Source organism: Ranitomeya imitator, chromosome 5, assembly GCF_032444005.1.
Source record: "Ranitomeya imitator isolate aRanImi1 chromosome 5, aRanImi1.pri, whole genome shotgun sequence".
Classification (NCBI taxonomy): Eukaryota; Metazoa; Chordata; class Amphibia; order Anura; family Dendrobatidae; genus Ranitomeya; species Ranitomeya imitator.
The window spans coordinates 382,834,627-382,856,455 of record NC_091286.1 but is presented as its reverse complement, the minus strand read 5'-3'; the positions used below and the strand labels follow the sequence as shown (position 1 = coordinate 382,856,455).

Sequence of the window (21,829 nt, the reverse complement as noted above, 5' to 3'; positions counted from 1 at the left end):
CCCACCTCTCAAGGTATCACAAACTACTATTTTTTTAAAATACAAGTTACAGCTTATTTTAGTAGCTACAGTTATGTCCAGAAATATTTGGACAGTGACACAGGTTTTGGCATTTTAGTTGCTATGTTTACCAAAACATATTCAAGGTACATTCAATATAGTAAAAAAGAAGAATATGTGGCACTCACCCAGAAAAGCTGCTGAATTAAAGTCCTTTATTCATGATGCGATAAAACAGAACACTTTTGGAGAGGCGGCTGGGATCGGGAGATGGTGCTAGGAGGAGGAGAGGTGGACTCCACCTCTCCTCCTCCTAGCACCATCTCCCGATCCCAGCCGCCTCTCCAAAAGTGTTCTGTTTTATCGCATCATGAATAAAGGACTTTAATTCAGCAGCTTTTCTGGGTGAGTGCCACATATTCTTCTTTTTTACTATATGGAATGGACTTGATTTTTCTATGTGGAGCACCGCCGTAGTCTGCTTTATCTGTGCTTGCTACACGAATCCTGCGCAGACATTGTGCTGCTTTGCGTCAAAGATTGGGTGCATTTTGAGCCTGGTGCCGTCTATATTCTTTGTTTTGTCATATTCAAGGTACAGTTTAATAATCAATATGCTTAAAGTGCAGACTCTCAGCTTTAATTTGAGGGTATGCACATCCAAATTGGAGTAAGGATTTAGGAATTACATCTCTTTAATATGTATCTTCCTCTTTATCAAGTGATCAATAGTAAGTGAATAATTATCTCAAAAGCTCTTTAAATGGCTGCATGGCCCTCATTAATTAATCATCAATTAATCAGGAAAAAGATCAGGAGCTGATTCCAGGTGCTGCATGCGCATTTGGAAGCTGTTGCTGTGAACCCACAAAATGCGGTCAAAGAAGCTCTCGATAGAAGTAAAACAGATCATCATTATTCTGAAAAAAGAACTCCATCAGAGAGATAGCAGAAATGTTGGCCAAATTTTTGTAACATTCTGCAAAATAAAGAGTGAACTGGTAAGCTCTGGAACTCAAAAAAGCTTATATCCATGGAAGACAACAGTGGGGCATGATCACAGAATCCTTTTCAATGTGAGGAAAAATCCCTTCACAACATCCACTTAAGTGAAGGATACTTTTGAGGAAGTACAGTAGGTGTTTCAGTATCTAAGTCTACCATAAAGAGAAGACTTCATGAGAGCAAATACAGAGGGATCACCACAAGGTACAAACCATTAATCAACTTTAAAAATAGAAAAGCCAGATTAGACTTTGCCAAAGAAAACATCTAAAGAAGCCAGCTCAGTTCTGGAAAAGCATTCTTTTGACAGATGAAATTAAGATCAACTGTAGCAAATGATGTAAAGAAGAAAGTATGGAGAAGAATTGGAATGGCTCATGATCCAAACCACACCACGCCTTATGTAAAACATGATGGAGGCAGTGTGATGGCATAGGCATGCATGGCTTGCAATTTCACTGGGTTGCTAATTTTTACTGATGATGTGACTGAAGACAAAAAAAGCTGAATAAATTCTGACGTCTGCATAGCTACTGCATGGCTATTTTTTCAACTCAGATTCAACCAAATGCAGCAAAGTTGATTGGACGGTGCTTTACACCTACTTCCAATAGGTGGCACTAGAGTTCTAGTCCTCTTCCTCTCTGAAGAGACAATTTGCATAATAAAATGAAAAAATTAATGCATATAATAAATACATTAAATGAGGTACTGGCCCCTGCTCCCACAAACCAAGCACACCAAATCCAGCTCAAAGGAGCTTCCTGACAAGACATGGGTGGTTTACATGCTGTGCTATCTGACACTGAAGCGAGGCATAAATGTTTTTAACCTGAGCACCATCTGTATGACGAAGCATATGACTGCAAAGCATGAGCTGCAATGCAGTACACACCTGAAAAACTAGGAAAGATCTGAGACTCTTCCTGCTCCCTCTTCTGTTGCAGTCTTAGCGTCTTCTTCCCTCTCCTGAGCAACAGGGCCTCCTGGCTTCCTGCAAGAAGAGGATGTGATCTCCACCACCAGCAGTGTCACCGATCACCTCCACATCATTGCTTTGAAGGGTTCAGCTGTACATCCCCCAAACATTGGATACCATATTCTAGGTGTGGCCTCACAAATGATTTCTAAAGGGCTAGCAATATGTTGAAATCTTTGAAACCATAGTACGTGGTTCCCAGCTGCCACTACTTTTCCAGCCGTCCATCGCTGCCCAGCAGGATCAAGTTGCGCACAAAATAAGACTTACTGTAAAGATCCACATAACCACCGATACCTAGACCAGTAAGAATGGGCAGGGATGTTATATCTCTCTAACTGCCCACTGGGTAAATGTTTGGCAGCTGGGCAAAAAGCATTTTAGTGCTTGTTCTATCACTGTAGAGGATTGTTGAATGCTTTTGGGATGTTTCTCTATCCATGTTGCCTCCTTCTCCTATGCTGCTTTCTCCAATGCCTTCTTTTCTGGATAACGTACACCTGCACCACCAACTTCAGCACAGCCAGAGGTAAACTACAGTAGGCTGTTCTGAAACTCATTGTCAAGGTATTGGTTTGTGGAACCACTGTGCCACGGACCTCAAAGAACCTGGGGGGTGTGACTAAGGGAGCACCAGAGTGTTCACTAGAGCCTCTAATGATGAGGTTAGACTTGGCTCCCAATGAACGCCAGGTACCACTCCAGGACAGATCAATGGTCGCGCAGCAGCTGGACCCAGAAGGACAGATTAGATGGAGCAGCAGGCAGAGATTGCATCAGAGTCAGTTCCGCAGTTTGTGTCAGAGTGTGGCAGACAGGATTTGTGTCAAAGTGCAGCAGGCAGGATTTTCATCCTATTGCAGGAGACAGGATTTGTATTTGAGTGCAGCAGGCAGTTTTTGCATCCAAGTGTAGCAGGTAGGATTTGCATCCGAGTGTAGCAGACAGGATTTGCACTTAGAGCGCAGAAGGCAGGATATGCACTAGCATGCAGCAGACAGGACTTGCATTGGTATGCGACATTGCACAACATAGACTGTAAACAGGAAGGTTGCTTAGGCACCTCACCAGTGGGGAGGTAGCAATATATAGACAATGTTCCACAGCCATTGGCCCTTTAAGAAAGCGGGAGTGCCCTAAGGACATGGCTAGAGGATAGGCTGAAAGTATGCAGAGCATGGGGAAGGGAAGAACTGTCTGCAGCATGGGTGAGTGAAAAGACACGCCGAAAACCCTGCCTGTCAGGGCAGGGATCCGAAGTAGCGCTAGCACTCTTCTGTTTGTAGCAAAATTCCACACTGCACAGAAGCTGTGGATGTGGATCAAAACAACACCACTTCACGATCGAGTGGGCCATCTTACAGGACGTGTGTGCCATGTTGCGCTGATTCAAGTGCTCAATGAGCATGGGCATTGCTGATGCTGCCATCATCAGAGTCACTATACCACTTCTATGCCTCCTACAAAAACAAAGCTTTAGGTGATGATGTATGAGGTGAAACAAAAAAAAAGATTGGGATGGGGATACAGAGGATACAGATGATATAGACGAGCCATACGATGCACCTCCCACCGATGAAAAATTATTATTGCCTCTGGACAGCCTGGCACACGTGAGGTAATACATTCTGCTGTGCCTGCGCAATGACCACCAAGTTTCCCAGATTGTTTCAAGTGTTTATTACTGTGTGGCCATCCTGCTGGATTCCCACTACAAGCAAAACATGCCATACTTATTGCCATCACTAGAGCATGGAAAAAAAACTGCGGGAATACAAGTGCACGCTGATAGACGCACTACTGATTGTGTCCCCAGTAAAAGCACAAGGCAGTGGAGGAGGAAGTCACTATCACTGCTATAGCACCGGCACCTCCATGGAAGGGAGGGTTAACCTGGCAGAAATGTGGAAAACCTTACTCAGCATGTTGCAACATACAGCACCGCCATCTGATACAGTCCATATTAGCAGTAGGCAGCGTTTAAGTTATGCCTGTGTAGCAACTCACTTGTTTAAAAACACAACTGATCCTGCTGGTTCCTGTACAGACTAGATATCCTGACACCGCAGTCCCTAGTGGTGCCTGTGGGTATAGAGATAAACCTAACCAAAGAACCTTTAGATGGCAACCTTAGCTCCCTAAACGGCCATCGAGTTGCTTCACGTTCCTCCTAAAGAACCGAAGGGCAGAGCAGAATGTGAAATAAATACAAGAGTAGAAGTGTGCTGAATAAAGGAAAGATGATACAGTGAGTAAAGTAAATAATTAAATACCAAACAAAAATAAAGCAATTACTCTTAACAAATATACTGCCTTCTTACTAAAGTTAAACAGAAGAGAGGTGCACTGTGTATCAACAACAAGGTGAAAATCCTTAGTTCAACGCTCACAGACTAGCTCCAAACATCAATACAATGTCAAAATATCTAAATGAATCTGTCACCAGTAGGATCGCCTGCTAGGAGACAGACTATAACGTTGCACCCAAAAGATGATAGGTGAACAAATGAAAACTCTTGGTTTAAGCTATACACACATGCTAGCCACCTTAGGGAGAGACCCAAGTTGGGCTAAATGTAGCGGGACGAAAGAGACCAAAAAGCCCTCTACTTAAAGGAAATACATAGTGGATGCTTTCCTGAAACGGAAAGTACTTGCAAGCAGCATAATACAAAGAATAGCAGGTTTACCCAGAATCCTTTGCAGTATCGCTTGCTCACCGAGCCCCACTCCATACAGCCAACCAATTCCAGCCCTGTGCTGATGAGGGCCTAAAGCCCGAAACACGTGTCCACAGGTAGGAATTGGTTGGCTGTGTAAATTTAGAAACTAATCCGCAGCATTGCACGCTTGGCGGTTCCAAGCGCTGTGGATTAGACTGGGGTGGAAAGAGATGATTTGCATAGCTCCGCCTACTGCAAAGGATTCTGGGTAAACCAGCTATTCTTTGTATTATGCTGCTTGCAAGTACTTTCTGTTTCAGGAAAGCATCCACTATGGTTTAAGCTAGACAGACTGCGGCCAGGAAACTGAACCCAAACACCAAGAGAAAAGGTGTGTCTCCTGTGGCTCGACAGAAAGAGAAGACGACAACAAAACACAAGTTCAAGGGATAAAATCTATGAGCTAGACAGTTTCAACAACATGGTGGAAGAGTATTTCCACACATCTCCACATACTGATTGATGATTTTGGCCCTTTTAACTTCTGGGTCTCCAAATTGGACACAAGGCCTGAGCTTCTTAATGTGCATGAACCAGGCTGTCAGCTGCATCTGATGTCACGATTATTGACACTGCTTTTTCCATGTGCCTCCTGATGAACTTTTATCATGGAAGAGAAACGCGTCAAGGCTGTTCATACACATTAAGAAGTATCAGATAAGTGTAGTCTGTTATTGACTCTGTTATTAATTGTTATATGTCTCTATGATTAGGGCAATAATCCTGAAGTGTTTTGGAGCATGGGTTTTTCCTTGAATTATGTAAGATTCTTCATGTATACTGTATGTAATATAGTCAAGGCTTGATTTATATGTAAGATTTCTGACACCTTTTTTATTGTGGTGATTGTCTATTAATGTTGTGACAACCACAAGAAAGTGAATGGGTGGCTTGTATATCATCCTATTCTTTGTTCCACCAACCAGTGAAAAAACTTGCCTTGAATAATCTCACTTGTGGTTGGATCTACTATGATCTTTTGAAATGAGTTGCCTAGGAATCTCTGCTATGAGTGTTTCACCTTCCCCACCCTATTGGATGTAATCATCTTGATATATTTTAACAAATCTAAACACCTCCTCCTTCCCCACCATTAGAGGCGTATTCATGTCTTCGTTATCTGGATGGTGAAAGTCAAAATAAGTGAGGGTGAGCCGTCGGCGAGCAGGGGCACCATTTTACATACACGCTAGAGTGCCAACCTCCACGGCAAGGTAGGGACACTCTTTTTAGGGATACTTGAGGGTGAACCACATATCAGGTCCAACCTTTATTACTGCCCCGACATATCGATGGTATTTGATGTTTTTTTCTCTGTTTATCTGGCCATCTTGGACACTTTGGTCATTGCGATTGAATATATACTCTTAATCGGTTGGCATCCAGGTCTTGTGACTCCTTGAGGTCCACACCCTATAGCTGCTCACAAACCATCCCTCTATGATCCGTGTTTCAGACACCTTATGCTGTGTGGAATTTTTTTTGTCACATTATCATTTCTAATTTAGGGGTTTATGGTATGGTTTTCTATCGGACGTGAAGTGTTGATTTTGGTATTGGTGGGGAATAAAGGACATTTAGAGTGAGCCATCATTGAGCAGGGGCACAAATTCACGTTCAAGGTAGGGTGCCAACCTCAGCAGCAAGGCAGGTGTGATTCTACGGTGCTCTAGGGCCACTCAGGCACTTTTTTGTGGACACTCCATGTGGTTTTTATCATAATAGTAGGTTATTATATATGTTATCTGATTCAGTCAGAATATTGATTTTTTTTGCCTGATGGGCATTATTTGTAGTTTAGGTGTTTGTGGTTTTTAGCAACATTTGAATAAAAGGTAATTTTTAGGGATTTAGTTTAATTTGATGAGCATGGGACATGTGTTTAGCATGGCAGGAGGTGTGATCACAGACAGGCGCATGCGCGTGTCCACAGCCATTTTGGGCAAGCTCATATTCATTAAAATGAACCAGGCATGGATCCCACAGGACTTGTGCAGAGTATAACTATTTTTAGACCAACAACTCATTCAGACACATCTGCAGAGTACATAGAGAGGCTTTTTGGCACAACACACACATATTTGGCTCAGAAGTCTAGCAGCCGCACCCCAAATTAAAATAAAAAAATAAAAAAGCGTGTGTTTTGCAGAGCACACCCACGCAGACTGTTTTGCAGACTACCCCAATAAATTTTTATTTTTTGAGTACTCCCACAGAGAAGCATGTAGAGTACACACACAAGTTTTTCTGGCACAGTATTCCCACAGACAGGGTTGCACAGCAGAGCAATTTGTTTTTAAGCATAGCACTCCCACAGACACAGGTGCAGAGTATAAGTATTTTTTAGACCCACAACTTGTACAGACACAGCTCCAAAATAAAAAAAGGGAGGCTTTTTGTCACAATACACATGTAGGCTTTTGGCACAATATTCTCACAGGCTTTTTGGCACAGTAGGTACAAAGGCTTTTTGGCTCAGTACTCTCAGAAGCTTTTTGGCAAAGTAGTTTCGGAAGCTTTTCACACAGTACACACAAAGGCTTTTTGGCACAGTACTCCCAGAGGCCTTTTGGCACAGTACACACATATGCAGTATTCCCAAAGACAGCGTTGCAGAGTACACATAGAGGCTTAAAGGCACAATTATTTTTTTTATTAACCGCCACCATTCGTTCAGATACAGTGGTACAGTAGTATTATTTTTAGACACACTACTCACAAAAATTCTGAAGCATAGAATAATTTTTACACATACTACATAGACGCAGCGATAGAAATAATTTTTTCAGCCTACAAATGGGAAACAGATGGCTGCAGAGTAGAATTTTATTGTAGACACCCTACTCCCCAAAACATGGTTGCAGAGTATACACATATTTTAGAAACATTGCTCAAATAGACACAGAGGTACAATAAAGTAATTTTTTTTGGCCCACAAATGAAGGATGAGATACGGCTGCATGGTAGAATAATTTTTTAGACAAACAACTTGTATAGACACAAAGGTAGAATAAAATATTTTTTTACTAACCACAAATGGAAAGAGACTGCTGTATAATAGAATTATTATTTAGACACACTACTCACAAACAAATAGCTGCAGAGTAGAATAATTTTTCAGACACAGCAGTAATATAAAATAAAAAAATTGGCCCACAAATGGAAAAGAATCGGCTGCAGAGTAGAATTTTATTTTAGACACACAACTCCCAAAAACTTGGCTGCAGAGTATACAAATGTTTTAGAAACACTGCTCATATAGACCCTGAGGAGAAATAAAATAATTTTTTTCGGGACACAAATGGGAGAAGCATTTTTAGACACATTACTTGTATAGACACAGTTGAATAGAATTTATTTTAGACTCACTACTCACAACATGATGGCTGCAGAGTAGAATAATTTTTTAGACACACTACTCGTACAGACACAGAGGTAGAATAAAATATTTCTTTCAGCCCACTAATGAGAAAGAGATGGCTGCAGAGTAGAATTTTATTTTAGACACTATTCCCAAAAACACGACTGCAGAGTATACATTTTTTTTAGAAATAGTACTCGTATAGATATAGTGGAACTGTAAAACTGCTGCTGAGATTTATTTATTTGCCACACTACTAGTATAGACACAGTGGTACTGAAACATTTTTGTTTGACCTACAAATGGCAACAAGATGGCTGATGACAATTATTTATTTGCACCTCTACTAGAAAACACACAGCTGTTCTGAAACATTTTTTAGCCTAGAAATGACAACTAGATGGCTGAGACCAATTATTTCTTTCCCAGACCACTAAAAATCACACAGCAGTCCTGAAAAATGATTTATTTGGCCTACTAATGGCAATTAGATGGCCAATGCCAATTATTTATTTCTCAGGCTACTAAAAAACACCACAGCGGTTCTGAAAAATGATTTCTTAGGCATACAAATGGCAACGAGATGGCTGATGCCAATTGTTTATCTGCCAGACTACTAGTGTCACTGAAAAATAATTTGTTTGGCTACAACATGATGGCTGACGGCAATTATTTATTTGCAATACTTCTAGAAACAAATAACAACAGTCCTGAAAAATTATTTCCTTGGCCTAGAAATATCAACTAAGTAGCTGATGCCAAGTGTTTATTTCTAAGACAACTAAAAAACACAGACCAGTCCAGAAAATTATTTATTTGACATATAAATGTCAATGAGATGGCCTATGCCAGTTATTTATTATGCTACTAGAAAACACACAGCGGTCCAGAAAAAATGAGATGGCTTATTATTATTATTATTATTTATTTATATAGCACCATTAATTCCATGGTGCTGTACATGAGAAAAGGGTTACATACAGAGTTATAGATATCGTTTACAGTAAACAAATTTACAGTGAAAGACTGGTACAGAGGGGAGAGGACCCTGTCCTTGCAGACTTCCATTCTATGGGATAGTGGCTGATAACAATTAATTGTTTCCCAGACTACTAGAAAGCACACACCGGTCTGGGAAATTTAATTTTTTGGCCTAGAAAAACTGAAAAGTGAGGCATGCAATATTATTCGGCCCCTTTAACTTAATACTTTGTCGCGCCAACTTTTGCTGCGATAACAGCTGCAAGTCGCTTGGGGTATGTCTCTATCAGTTTTGTACATCGAGTGACTGATATTCTTGCCCATTCTTCCTTGGCAAACAGCTCGAGCTCAGTGAGGTTTGATGGAGATCGTTTGTGAACAGCAGTTTTCAGCTCTTTCCACAGATTCTCGATTGGATTGAGGTCTGGACTTTGACTTGTCCATTCTTACATGTTTGTTTGTGAACCATTCCATTGTAGATTTTGCTTTATGTTTGGGATCATTGTCTTGTTGGAAGACAAATCTCCAAGCCAGTCTCAGGTCTTCTGCAGACTCCAACAGGTTTTCTTCAAGAAGGGTCCTGTATTTGGCTCCATCCATCTTCCCATCAATCTTAACCATCTTCCCTGTCCCTGCTGAGGAAAAGCAGGCCCAAACCATGATGCTGCCACCACCATGTTTGACAGTGGGGATGGTGTGTTCAGGGTGATGAACTGTGTTACCTTTACACCAAACATATCGTTTGGCATCTGACCAGACCGCATTCTTCCACATGTTTGGTGTGTCTCCCAGGTGGCTTGTTGCAAACTTTAAACAACACTTTTTATGGATAGCGTTGAGAAATGGCTTTCTTCTTTCCACTCTTCCATAAAGGCCAGATTTGTGCAGTGTATGACTGATTGTTGTCCTATGGACAGACTGTCCCACTTCATCTGTAGATCTCTGCAGTTCATCCAGAGTGATCATGGGCCTCTTGGCTGCATCTCTGATCTGTCTTCTCCTTGTTTGAGATGAAAGTTTAGAGGGACGGCTGGGTCTTGGTAGATTTGCAGTGGTATGATACTCCTTCCATTTCAATATAATCGCTTGCACAGTGCTCCTTGGGATGTTTAAAGTTTTGGAAATCATTTTATATCCAAATCCGGCTTTAAACTTCTCCACAACAGTATCACGGACCTACCTGTTGTGTTCTTTGGTCTTCATGATGCTCTCTGTGCTTCAAACAAACCCTGAGACTATCACAGAGCAGGTGCGTTCATACGGAGACTTGGTTACACACAGGTGAATTATATTTATCATCATTTGGCATTTAGGACATCATTGGATCATTCAGAAATCGACAATGAACTTCTGGAGTGAGTTTTCTGCACTGAAAGTAAAGGGGCCGAATAATATTGCACGCCCCACTTTTCAGATTTCGAATTTCCACAAAAATTTAAAATAACCAATACATTTCATTCAACTTCACAATTGTGTTCCACTTGCTGTTTATTCTTCACCAAAAAATTTACATTTTGTATCTTTAAGTTTGAAGCATGATATGTGGGAAAAGGTTGAAAAGTTCCAGGGGGCCGAATACTTTCGCAAGGCACAGTATTTGTTTGCAAAAAGAAGAGAAAACACACATTGGTCAAGAAAAAATATGTCTTTAGCCTAGAAATGTCAATGAGAAGGTTGATGCCAATTGTTTATTTCCCAGACTAATAGAAAACACACAGCGGTCCTGAAAAATTATTTATTTGACCTTGAAATGGCAACTAGAGGGTTGATGCCAATTGTTTTTCCCCAAAACTACTACAAAAAAATCTAGAGGTCCTGAAAAAGTATTTGTTTGGCCTTCTAATGCTAATGAGACGACTGATGTCAATTATGTATTTACCACACTACTAGAAAAGATACACTGAAAAAAAAATTCTTTGGCCTCCAAATTACAACGAGCTGACTGAAGCCAATTATTTATTTCCCAGACTACTAAAAAAGACAAAATGTTACTGAAAAAATATTTAATTGGCTTAGAAATGGCAACTAGATTGCTGATGCCAATTGTTTATTTTCCAGACTGCTAAAAACACACACTGGTCCATAAAAAATATTTATTTGGCGTATATTTAGCACCAAGATTGCTTATGGCAGTTATTTATTTGCAACACTATGTCAGGATTCTGGATTCTCTGTTTTCATTTGTGGTACTTTTCGCCCTTTTCCAAGATGTCGTCTGCTCCCTTGCTTCTGCTCATTTGATCCGCCTTCCCTATCTTTATAACCCTGGTTCACATCCAACTCCTTGCTTGTGTATTCTGCTAGAATTCCTGACTTGTGCTACAAGAGACTCTCCTCTTCAGATACTCCAGCTCCGCCTCCTCAGCAAACCTTCCCAGCTCTCAGTGATGTCTGTGCTGCAAGCTGTTTTTGCCTGTGTTTATCTGCAATCTTCTCCTGCCTGCTAGGACACATATGCTCTGCCTGCTACAGCCAATCTAGTTTGGTATCCACTGCCAGTTTGACTGTTTCTGGACTCGAAGCTCTGCACTGCTTCTGGACTCTTCTAGTGACTGCCAAACCTAGTATGAACTGTGTCTTATTATCTGCTTCACCACAGAGGGTGCTACACCCATAAGACTTTGCCCACAGCAGAGCTGCAAATGAACTACTCCTAAGGCTGCCGTCACACTAGCAGTATTTGGTCAGTATTTTACATCAGTATTTGTAAGCCAAAACCAGGAGTGGGTGATAAATGCAGAAGTGGTGCATATGTTTCTATTATACTTTTCCCGTATTTGTTCCACTCCTGGTTTTGGCTTACAAATACTGATGTAAAATACTGACCAAATACTGCTAGTGTGATGGCAGCCTAAGAAAGACCTTGTTTGCTATTTACTTGAACTGTTGTGCACATGCTGCATCCACGTTTGTGCATATAAACACGGACTCTGCCTGCAGCAGAGCTGCTAAGGCACTTCTCCTGATATCATCTTGTTTGCTGTGTTTAAACTTGCTCATGCCTTGAACCTGTGTTTTATTTTGCATAATATAAACTTTACACTGCACTTTGGTTCAGCTGCCTTATTTGTCTCAAGCCAAGAGATTTCTGAGTGTACTACTATAATTGTTACACACTACTAGAAAACACAGCAGTCTTGAACAAAATATCTATTTGTCCTAAAAATGGCAGGAAGATGGCTGATGACAACTATTTTTTCCCAGGCTACTAGAAAACACTCAGAGGTCCTTAAAAATTATTTCTTTGGCCTAGAAATGGCAAATAGATGGCTGATGCAAATTATTTTCCAGACTACTAAAAAACACACAGCTATCCTGAATAATTATTTTTGGCTTACTGATGGCAATGACACAGCTGATGCCAATTATTTATTTGCCACACTACTAGAAAAGTCACTACGGTACGTAAAAATTATTTCATTGGCCTAAAAGTGGCAACTAGACAGCTGATGCCAATTATTAATTTCCCAGATTACTAAAAAACACATACCAGTTGAGAAAAAATATTTTTTTGTGCCTAGAAATGACAACAAGACGGTTGATGCAATATATTGATTTGCAAAACAACTAAAAAACACACACCGGTCCAAAATAATTATTTATTTGGTCCAGAAATGACAATGAGATGGCTGATGCCTATTGTTTATTTCTCAGACTACTAAAAAAACATGACTTAAGGGAACAGTATTCCCACAGGCGGGGGGGAAACAGTACATACAGTGGCTCAAAGGAACAGTACTCCCACAGGCAGGCAGGTGCAGAGTACACACAGCAGTGTTTAGCACAGTACTCTCATAGATGGTTTTGCAGAGTATGCACAGCAGCTTAAAGGACGGTACTCCCATAGGCAGGGGGTACAGGTACACACAGCGGCTTAGAGGACAGTACTCTGACAGAAAGGATAGTGCAGAGTACACTCAGCGGCTTAAAGGACAGTACTCCCACAGGCAAAATAAACACAGTGGCATTTAGCACAATACTCTCACATATGAGTTGGCAGGATACATTCAGTGGCTTTTAGCACAGTACTAGCACAGTACTACCACAGATAATAGTCACGTGCAGTGCCTGCCACTCACAGTCATGCCAATACTCAGCATGGCTGTGATGGCTTCTCAAGTGCCCACAGTCTAAAAGCATGTTGATTGACTGCGCTGCAACCTGAACAGGAAACCGGACGTACAGTAAAACGTCTGTGTTTGGGGTTCAGTAATGGACACTAGGTGTCCGGTATGGACCATAAACTTTCCCATTTGGGTTTGCTCATCCCTATTCTGATGTGAAGAAAATTTCTTAGGAGAAGACAAGGATGAGACACTAATGTAAACCACACTCTATACATGTGTTTCATTTATAAGTTAATTTCATAAACCGATATTCACTACAGTGTGTAAGATGTCGCATAAAAGCCCAATTCTCTAAATAGCAAGTGTGCTGGTTTTATTATCACCCAAACCCAAGGGCACGTTTGTCATTGACAATGCAATGTGTTATCTGAGTTGGATGATATCTTTTCCCTGACCTCAAGGTTAACCTCTCACTCCCCCTCTAGCTAGGTGTTCAATATACCAAGAACTATAATTTGAAATCAATTCAAAAGCTTATTGTCTCTTCTGTTAAACCTTTCACATTGCCAGATTCAGGTTTCCATCTCTTAGAATATATTCTTCTCTTTGATGAAATGTATATGCTACCATATTTCTAATTTGCAGAAAGGCTTATTTTGTAGACAAGTTCTGTAGATATTAAAAAAAATATAAATAACTGTAAAGGAAATGAAAGTTGACAGTGATAATTCAGTAAATGTTAAACAGTAAATATTTTAGATGAGACATTTTTAAAAATGACATTGAGATGAATAGTCATTTCTTTAAAAGGAACCGGCCTGATATAGTTTTAATCTGCAGCTTAATAGTGTTCTTAACCTGCACAGCATCAGCACTTAGATGTCCGCTGCTGGGAGGAAATTAACTTTATTCCTCCCGACAGCATTTAGGCTTTACTCATGGGGTGGTAGATAGGTGACCAACCATTTTTGCATTTTGGCTTCATTACAAATTTTACACCATTTGGTTTTTACGGGTGCTTTGTTTCCCTGCACATTCAAATTTGATGTGGTGTGTTGTCATAAATTGACTTAATGGAACAAAAGAAAAGATAGATAAAAAAATGTTCCAGCTCTCCCCCTGGACATTATAACAAGTTTACTGACAGATTTTCAGTTAACTCATTATGCAGCATGCAATAGATATTGCAGCACAGAAACTATTGAATGCAAATGGTGTAAATGTTTTATTGAAACCCAATTATAAAAAAATGATTTGTAGCCAGAAATAAATACATTCAAGTAAGAAAAAAAAAGTGTCCCCAAGGTGGACAATAAATATCTCACCTGCGGAACCCATTTGGAAGAGACAAAACTGGTAACTTCTATGACCGGTAGACCTGCTTCTGAGAGGCGGTTGATTAACTCAATTTTAACGTCAGTTGGTACAAAAGTCTGAAAAGGAAATAATAAATATCAATATTAGAATTTGCATTATTCTTACAGATAATAATCTTCCTGTAATTATGATATATTTTCATTTAGCCGTCTGTACTTCTCCATCTAAAACTACAAATGTAGCAGGAGAAAATTAGCTTTGTGCATTGTAAAGTTAACTGATGTGCCAGTCAGTTTTTTGTCATTTGTATGTTAACTTACTGACCGAGTACTCCACCCTTCAATATGTGGTGATTTTAATTACAGAAGGTTCCTACCTACCCATAAATGCAGGCATTGCTGACAAAGGTGTCCACTGTTATGGCTGGCAATCAGGCAACACAGCGTGCAGTAATCAGCGCACATACAGAGATCTGGCAATAACGAAAAACAATAGGACGAGCTCTGAGACGTGGAATCTCTGTAGACTGCAGTACCTGATCTATCCTCACACAACTATAAGCAGCAGTGGATTGCGCCTATCACTACCTATGCAACTCGGCACTGCCTGAGGAGCTGACTAGCCTGAAGATAGAAATACAAGCCTGACTTACCTCAGAGAAATACCCCAAAGGAATAGGCAGCCCCCCACATATAATGACTGTTAGCAAGATGAAAAGACAAACGTAGGAATGAAATAGATTCAGCAAAGTGAGGCCCGATATTCTAGACAGAGCGAGGATAGCAAAGAGAACTATGCAGTCTACAAAAAACCCTAAAACGAAAACCACGCAAAGGGGCAAAAAGACCCACCGTGCCGAACTAACAGCACGGCGGTGCACCCCTTTGCTTCTCAGAGCTTCCAGCAAAAGTTAATAGCAAGCTGGACAGAAAAAACAGAAAACAAACTAGAAGCACTTATCTAGCAGAGCAGCAGGCCCAAGGAAAGATGCAGTAGCTCAGATCCAACACTGGAACATTGACAAGGAGCAAGGAAGACAGACTCAGGTGGAGCTAAATAGCAAGGCAGCCAACGAGCTCACCAAAACACCTGAGGGAGGAAGCCCAGAGACTGCAATACCACTTGTGACCACAGAAGTGAACTCAGCCACAGAATTCACAACAGTACCCCCCCCTTGAGGAGGGGTCACCGAACCCTCACCAGAACCCCCAGGCCGACCAGGATGAGCCACATGAAAGGCACGAACAAGATCTGGGGCATGGACATCAGAGGCAAAAACCCAGGAATTATCTTCCTGAGCATAACCCTTCCATTTGACCAGATACTGGAGTTTCCGTCTAGAGACACGAGAATCCAAAATCTTCTCCACAATATACTCCAATTCCCCCTCCACCAAAACAGGGGCAGGAGGCTCCACAGATGGAACCATAGGTGCCACGTATCTCCTCAACAACGACCTATGGAATACATTATGTATGGAAAAGGAGTCTGGGAGGGTCAAACGAAAAGACACCGGATTGAGAATCTCAGAAATCCTATACGGACCAATAAAACGAGGTTTAAATTTAGGAGAGGAAACCTTCATAGGAATATGACGAGAAGATAACCAAACCAGATCCCCAACACGAAGTCGGGGTCCCACACGGCGTCTGCGATTAGCGAAAAGCTGAGCCTTCTCCTGGGACAAGGTCAAATTGTCCACTACCTGAGTCCAGATCTGCTGCATCCTGTCCACCACAGAATCCACACCAGGACAGTCCGAAGACTCAACCTGTCCTGAAGAGAAACGAGGATGGAACCCAGAATTGCAGAAAAATGGAGAGACCAAGGTAGCCGAGCTGGCCCGATTATTAAGGGCGAACTCAGCCAACGGCAAAAATGACACCCAATCATCCTGGTCAGCGGAAACAAAACATCTCAGATATGTTTCCAAGGTCTGATTGGTTCGTTCGGTCTGGCCATTAGTCTGAGGATGGAAGGCCGAGGAGAAAGATAGGTCAATGCCCATCCTACCACAAAAGGCTCGCCAGAACCTCGAGACAAACTGGGAACCTCTGTCAGAAACAATATTCTCAGGAATGCCATGTAAACGAACCACATGCTGGAAGAACAAAGGCACCAAATCAGAGGAGGAAGGCAATTTAACCAAGGGCACCAGATGGACCATTTTAGAAAAGCGATCACAGACCACCCAAATGACCGACATTTTTTGAGAAACAGGAAGGTCAGAAATGAAATCCATCGAAATATGTGTCCAAGGCCTCTTCGGGACCGGCAAGGGCAAAAGCAACCCACTGGCACGTGAACAGCAGGGCTTAGCCCTAGCACAAATTCCACAGGACTGCACAAAAGCACGCACATCCCGTGACAGAGATGGCCACCAGAAGGATCTAGCAACCAACTCCCTGGTACCAAAGATTCCTGGATGACCGGCCAGCACCGAACAATGAAGTTCAGAGATAACTTTACTAGTCCACCTATCAGGGACGAACAGTTTCTCGGCCAGACAACGATCAGGTTTATTAGCCTGAAATTTCTGCAACACTCTCCGCAAATCAGGGGAGATGGCAGACACAATGACTCCTTCCTTGAGGATACTCGCCGGCTCAGATAACCCCGGAGAGTCGGGCACAAAACTCCTAGACAGAGCATCCGCCTTCACATTTTTAGAGCCCGGAAGGTATGAAATCACAAAATCAAAACGAGCAAAAAATAACGACCAACGGGCCTGTCTAGGATTCAAGCGCTTGGCAGACTCAAGATAAGTAAGGTTCTTATGATCAGTCAAAACCACCACGCGATGCTTAGCACCCTCAAGCCAATGACGCCACTCCTCGAATGCCCACTTCATGGCCAGCAACTCTCGGTTGCCCACATCATAATTACGCTCAGCAGCAGAAAATTTCCTGGAAAAGAAAGCACATGGTTTGAACACTGAGCAACCAGAACCTCTCTGTGACAAAACCGCCCCTGCACCAATCTCAGAAGCATCAACCTCGACCTGGAACGGAAGAGAAACATCAGGTTGACACAACACAGGGGCACAGCAAAAACGACGCTTCAACTCCTGAAACGCTTCCACGGCAGCAGAAGACCAATTAACCAAATCCGCACCCTTCTTGGTCAAATCGGTCAATGGTCTGGCAATGCTAGAAAAATTACAGATGAAGCGACGATAAAAATTAGCAAAGCCCAGGAATTTCTGCAGACTTTTTAGAGATGTCGGCTGAGTCCAATCCTGGATGGCCTGAACCTTAACCGGATCCATCTCGATAGTAGAAGGGGAAAAGATGAACCCCAAAAATGAAACTTTCTGCACACCGAAGAGACACTTTGATCCCTTCACGAACAAGGAATTAGCACGCAGTACCTGGAAAACCATTCTGACTTGCTTCACATGAGACTCCCAATCATCTGAGAAGATCAAAATGTCATCCAAGTAAACAATCAAGAATTTATCCAGATACTCACGGAAAATGTCATGCATAAAAGACTGAAAAACAGATGGAGCATTGGCAAGTCCGAACGGCATCACCAGATACTCAAAATGACCCTCGGGCGTATTAAATGCCGTTTTCCATTCATCTCCCTGCCTGATTCTCACCAGATTATACGCACCACGAAGATCAATCTTAGTAAACCAACTAGCCCCCTTAATCCGAGCAAACAAGTCAGAAATCAATGGCAAGGGATACTGAAACTTAACAGTGATCTTATTAAGAAGGCGGTAATCAATACACGGTCTTAGCGAACCATCCTTCTTGGCTACAAAAAAGAACCCTGCTCCCAATGGTGACGACGATGGGCGAATATGTCCCTTCTCCAGGGACTCCTTCACATAACTGCGCATAGCGGTGTGTTCAGGTATGGACAAATTAAATAAACGACCCTTAGGGAATTTACTACCAGGAATCAAATCGATAGCACAATCACAATTCCTATGCGGAGGTAGGGCATCAGACTTGGACTCTTCAAATACATCCTGAATGTCCGACAAGAACTCTGGGATGTCAGAAGGAATGGATGACGAAATAGACAAAAATGGAACATCACCATGTACTCCCTGACAACCCCAGCTGGTTACCGACATAGAGTTCCAATCCAATACTGGATTATGGGTTTGTAGCCATGGCAACCCCAACACGACCACATCATGCAAATTATGCAGTACCAGAAAGCGAATAACTTCCTGATGTGCAGGAGCCATGCACATGGTCAGCTGGGCCCAGTACTGAGGCTTATTCTTGGCCAAAGGTGTAGCATCAATTCCTCTCAACGGAATAGGACACCGCAAAGGCTCCAAGAAAAATCCACAACGTTTAGCATAATCCAAATCCATCAGATTCAGGGCAGCGCCTGAATCCACAAACGCCATGACAGAATACGATGACAAAGAGCACATTAAGGTAATGGACAAAAGGAATTTGGACTGTACAGTACCAATAACGGCAGAGCTATCGAACCGCCTAGTGCGTTTAGGACAATTAGAAATAGCATGAGTAGAATCACCACAATAGAAACACAGTCTGTTCAGACGTCTGTGTTCTTGCCGTTCTACTTTAGTCATAGTCCTGTCGCACTGCATAGGCTCAGGTTTACTCTCAGACAATACCGCCAGATGGTGCACAGATTTACGCTCGCGCAAGCGACGACCGATCTGAATGGCCAAGGACATAGACTCATTCAAACCAGCAGGCATAGGAAATCCCACCATAACATCCTTAAGAGCTTCAGAGAGACCCTTTCTGAACAAAGCCGCTAGTGCAGATTCATTCCACAGAGTGAGTACTGACCACTTCCTAAATTTCTGACAATATACTTCTACATCATCCTGACCCTGGCATAAAGCCAGCAGATTTTTCTCAGCCTGATCCACTGAATTAGGCTCATCGTAAAGCAATCCCAGCGCCTGGAAAAATGCATCAACATTACTCAATGCAGAATCTCCTGGTGCAAGAGAAAACGCCCAGTCCTGTGGGTCGCCGCGCAAAAAAGAAATAATAATCAAAACCTGTTGAATAGGATTACCAGAAGAATGAGGTTTCAAGGCCAAAAATAGCTTACAATTATTTCTGAAGCTCAGGAACTTAGTTCTGTCACCAAAAAACAAATCAGGAATCGGAATTCTTGGTTCTAGCATCGATTTCTGATCAATAGTATCTTGAATCTTTTGTACATTTACAACGAGATTATCCATTGAGGAGCACAGAGCCTGAATATCCATGTCCACAGCTGTGTCCTGAAGCACTCTAATGTCTAGGGGAAAAAAAAGACTGAAGACAGAGCTAAGAAAAAAAAATGATGTCAGGATTTCTTTTTTCCCTCTATTGGGAATCATTGGTGTGGCTCCTTGTACTGTTATGGCTGGCAATCAGGCAACACAGCGTGCAGTAATCAGCGCACATACAGAGATCTGGCAATAACCCAAAACAATAGGACGAGCTCTGAGACGTGGAATCTCTGTAGACTGCAGTACCTGATCTATCCTCACACAACTATAAGCAGCAGTGGATTGCGCCTATCACTACCTATGCAACTCGGCACTGCCTGAGGAGCTGACTAGCCTGAAGATAGAAATACAAGCCTGACTTACCTCAGAGAAATACCCCAAAGGAATAGGCAGCCCCCCACATATAATGACTGTTAGCAAGATGAAAAGACAAACGTAGGAATGAAATAGATTCAGCAAAGTGAGGCCCGATATTCTAGACAGAGCGAGGATAGCAAAGAGAACTATGCAGTCTACAAAAAACCCTAAAACGAAAACCACGCAAAGGGGCAAAAAGACCCACCGTGCCGAACTAACAGCACGGCGGTGCACCCCTTTGCTTCTCAGAGCTTCCAGCAAAAGTTAATAGCAAGCTGGACAGAAAAAACAGAAAACAAACTAGAAGCACTTATCTAGCAGAGCAGCAGGCCCAAGGAAAGATGCAGTAGCTCAGATCCAACACTGGAACATTGACAAGGAGCAAGGAAGACAGACTCAGGTGGAGCTAAATAGCAAGGCAGCCAACGAGCTCACCAAAACACCTGAGGGAGGAAGCCCAGAGACTGCAATACCACTTGTGACCACAGAAGTGAACTCAGCCACAGAATTCACAACAGTCCACATTCACCCAGGAATTCAGACATCAGCTTAAGAGAGATGTTCACACACGTAGGTACCCATCAGTTTTTGAGACCACCTTGACGATGGTTGATAGGCAGATATAATTTGGCCAAATTTTATGCTAAGCGTCTCAAATTTGTGTTCCTAATATTGAAAAGCAGTATTGCTATTCATATTTCATATATTTCATATGCTTTAGCATGATAGAGTGCAATCTTTTTTGTATATTGTATGGACTTGTTACTTTATGTTTCACTTTGTGCCAGGACAAAGTCTGTATTTATGCTTTCCTCTCATGTGGTTTATGAGGACTGAAATTCACCAGCCAGACTTTAAATAGAAATGGTTCATGTGATATCGCAGATGTCTCTCAAATGAATAGCATTGTTACACATTACACAGTACACAGCAGGAGCACATTTATAAGACTATCTCAGCACAGGAGCATTTTTTAAACACATCCAATTGTAAAACTTATTATTGTTCCAAAATCTATTGATTAAAATGTACTTTGGTTGTGAGAAAACCCCTTTAAGGGCTATTTGATAAATAATGGAACACCACTATTTTAAAAGGTATATAGTAGCAGCTCAAATAATCAAAATGATCCAGCTCACCCCTTCCAAAATTAATAAAGTCAGTGGAGAATCTGCCACTGCATGGCATTTTGGGTAAAGGCCTTGTAATAAGATGAAGAATGCTACAGCTTTCGAAATGCATTGGCTTTTTATGGAGAGTATTCGCGTCAACTTTTTGCAAAATATTTGTTCACTTTTTTACTGGATTGAATAAAATGTAATGTTTTTATATACCATTTACTAGAAGCTGGATCCTTAGGGTATGTGCACATGTATTCTGGTCCACTGCGGTTTTTTCTGCAGCAGACTTGATAAATCTGCAGGGCAAAAACGCTGCGTTTTTGCTGCAGATTTATCGCGGATTTACAGCAGTTTTTCTGCCGTTTTCACTGTGGTTTTAAAACTGCGGTTTTCCATAGGAGCAGCTGTAAAACCGCTGTGGAATCCGCAGAAAGAAGTGACTTGCTGCAGAATGTAAACCGCTGCGTTTTCGTGCATTTTTTTCTGCAGCACATGTACAGCGTTTTTTGTTTCCCATAGGTTTACATTGTAATGTTAACTCATGGGAAACTGCTGCGGACCCGCAGCTGCGGAAACGCTGCGGATCCGCAGCATTTTCCGCATCTTGTGCACATACCCTTAAGGGCATGTGCACACGTTGCAGATTTGCCGCGGATTTTTCTGCACTAAATCCGCAGGTCTTGGCAGA

At 41.9% G+C, this 21,829-nt stretch overlaps 1 protein-coding gene across 1 annotated transcript in view; it reads right to left on the bottom strand.

The window, feature by feature from the left end:
* Window positions 1–21,829, bottom strand: part of HMGCLL1 (3-hydroxy-3-methylglutaryl-CoA lyase like 1) — a 203,940-nt gene that overhangs the window by 153,442 nt on the left and 28,669 nt on the right. Inside the window, exon 4 of the mRNA XM_069768019.1 lies at window positions 14,442–14,549. Coding sequence (XP_069624120.1) covers window positions 14,442–14,549 — 108 coding nt within the window. The remainder of the gene's footprint in view (window positions 1–14,441; window positions 14,550–21,829) is intronic.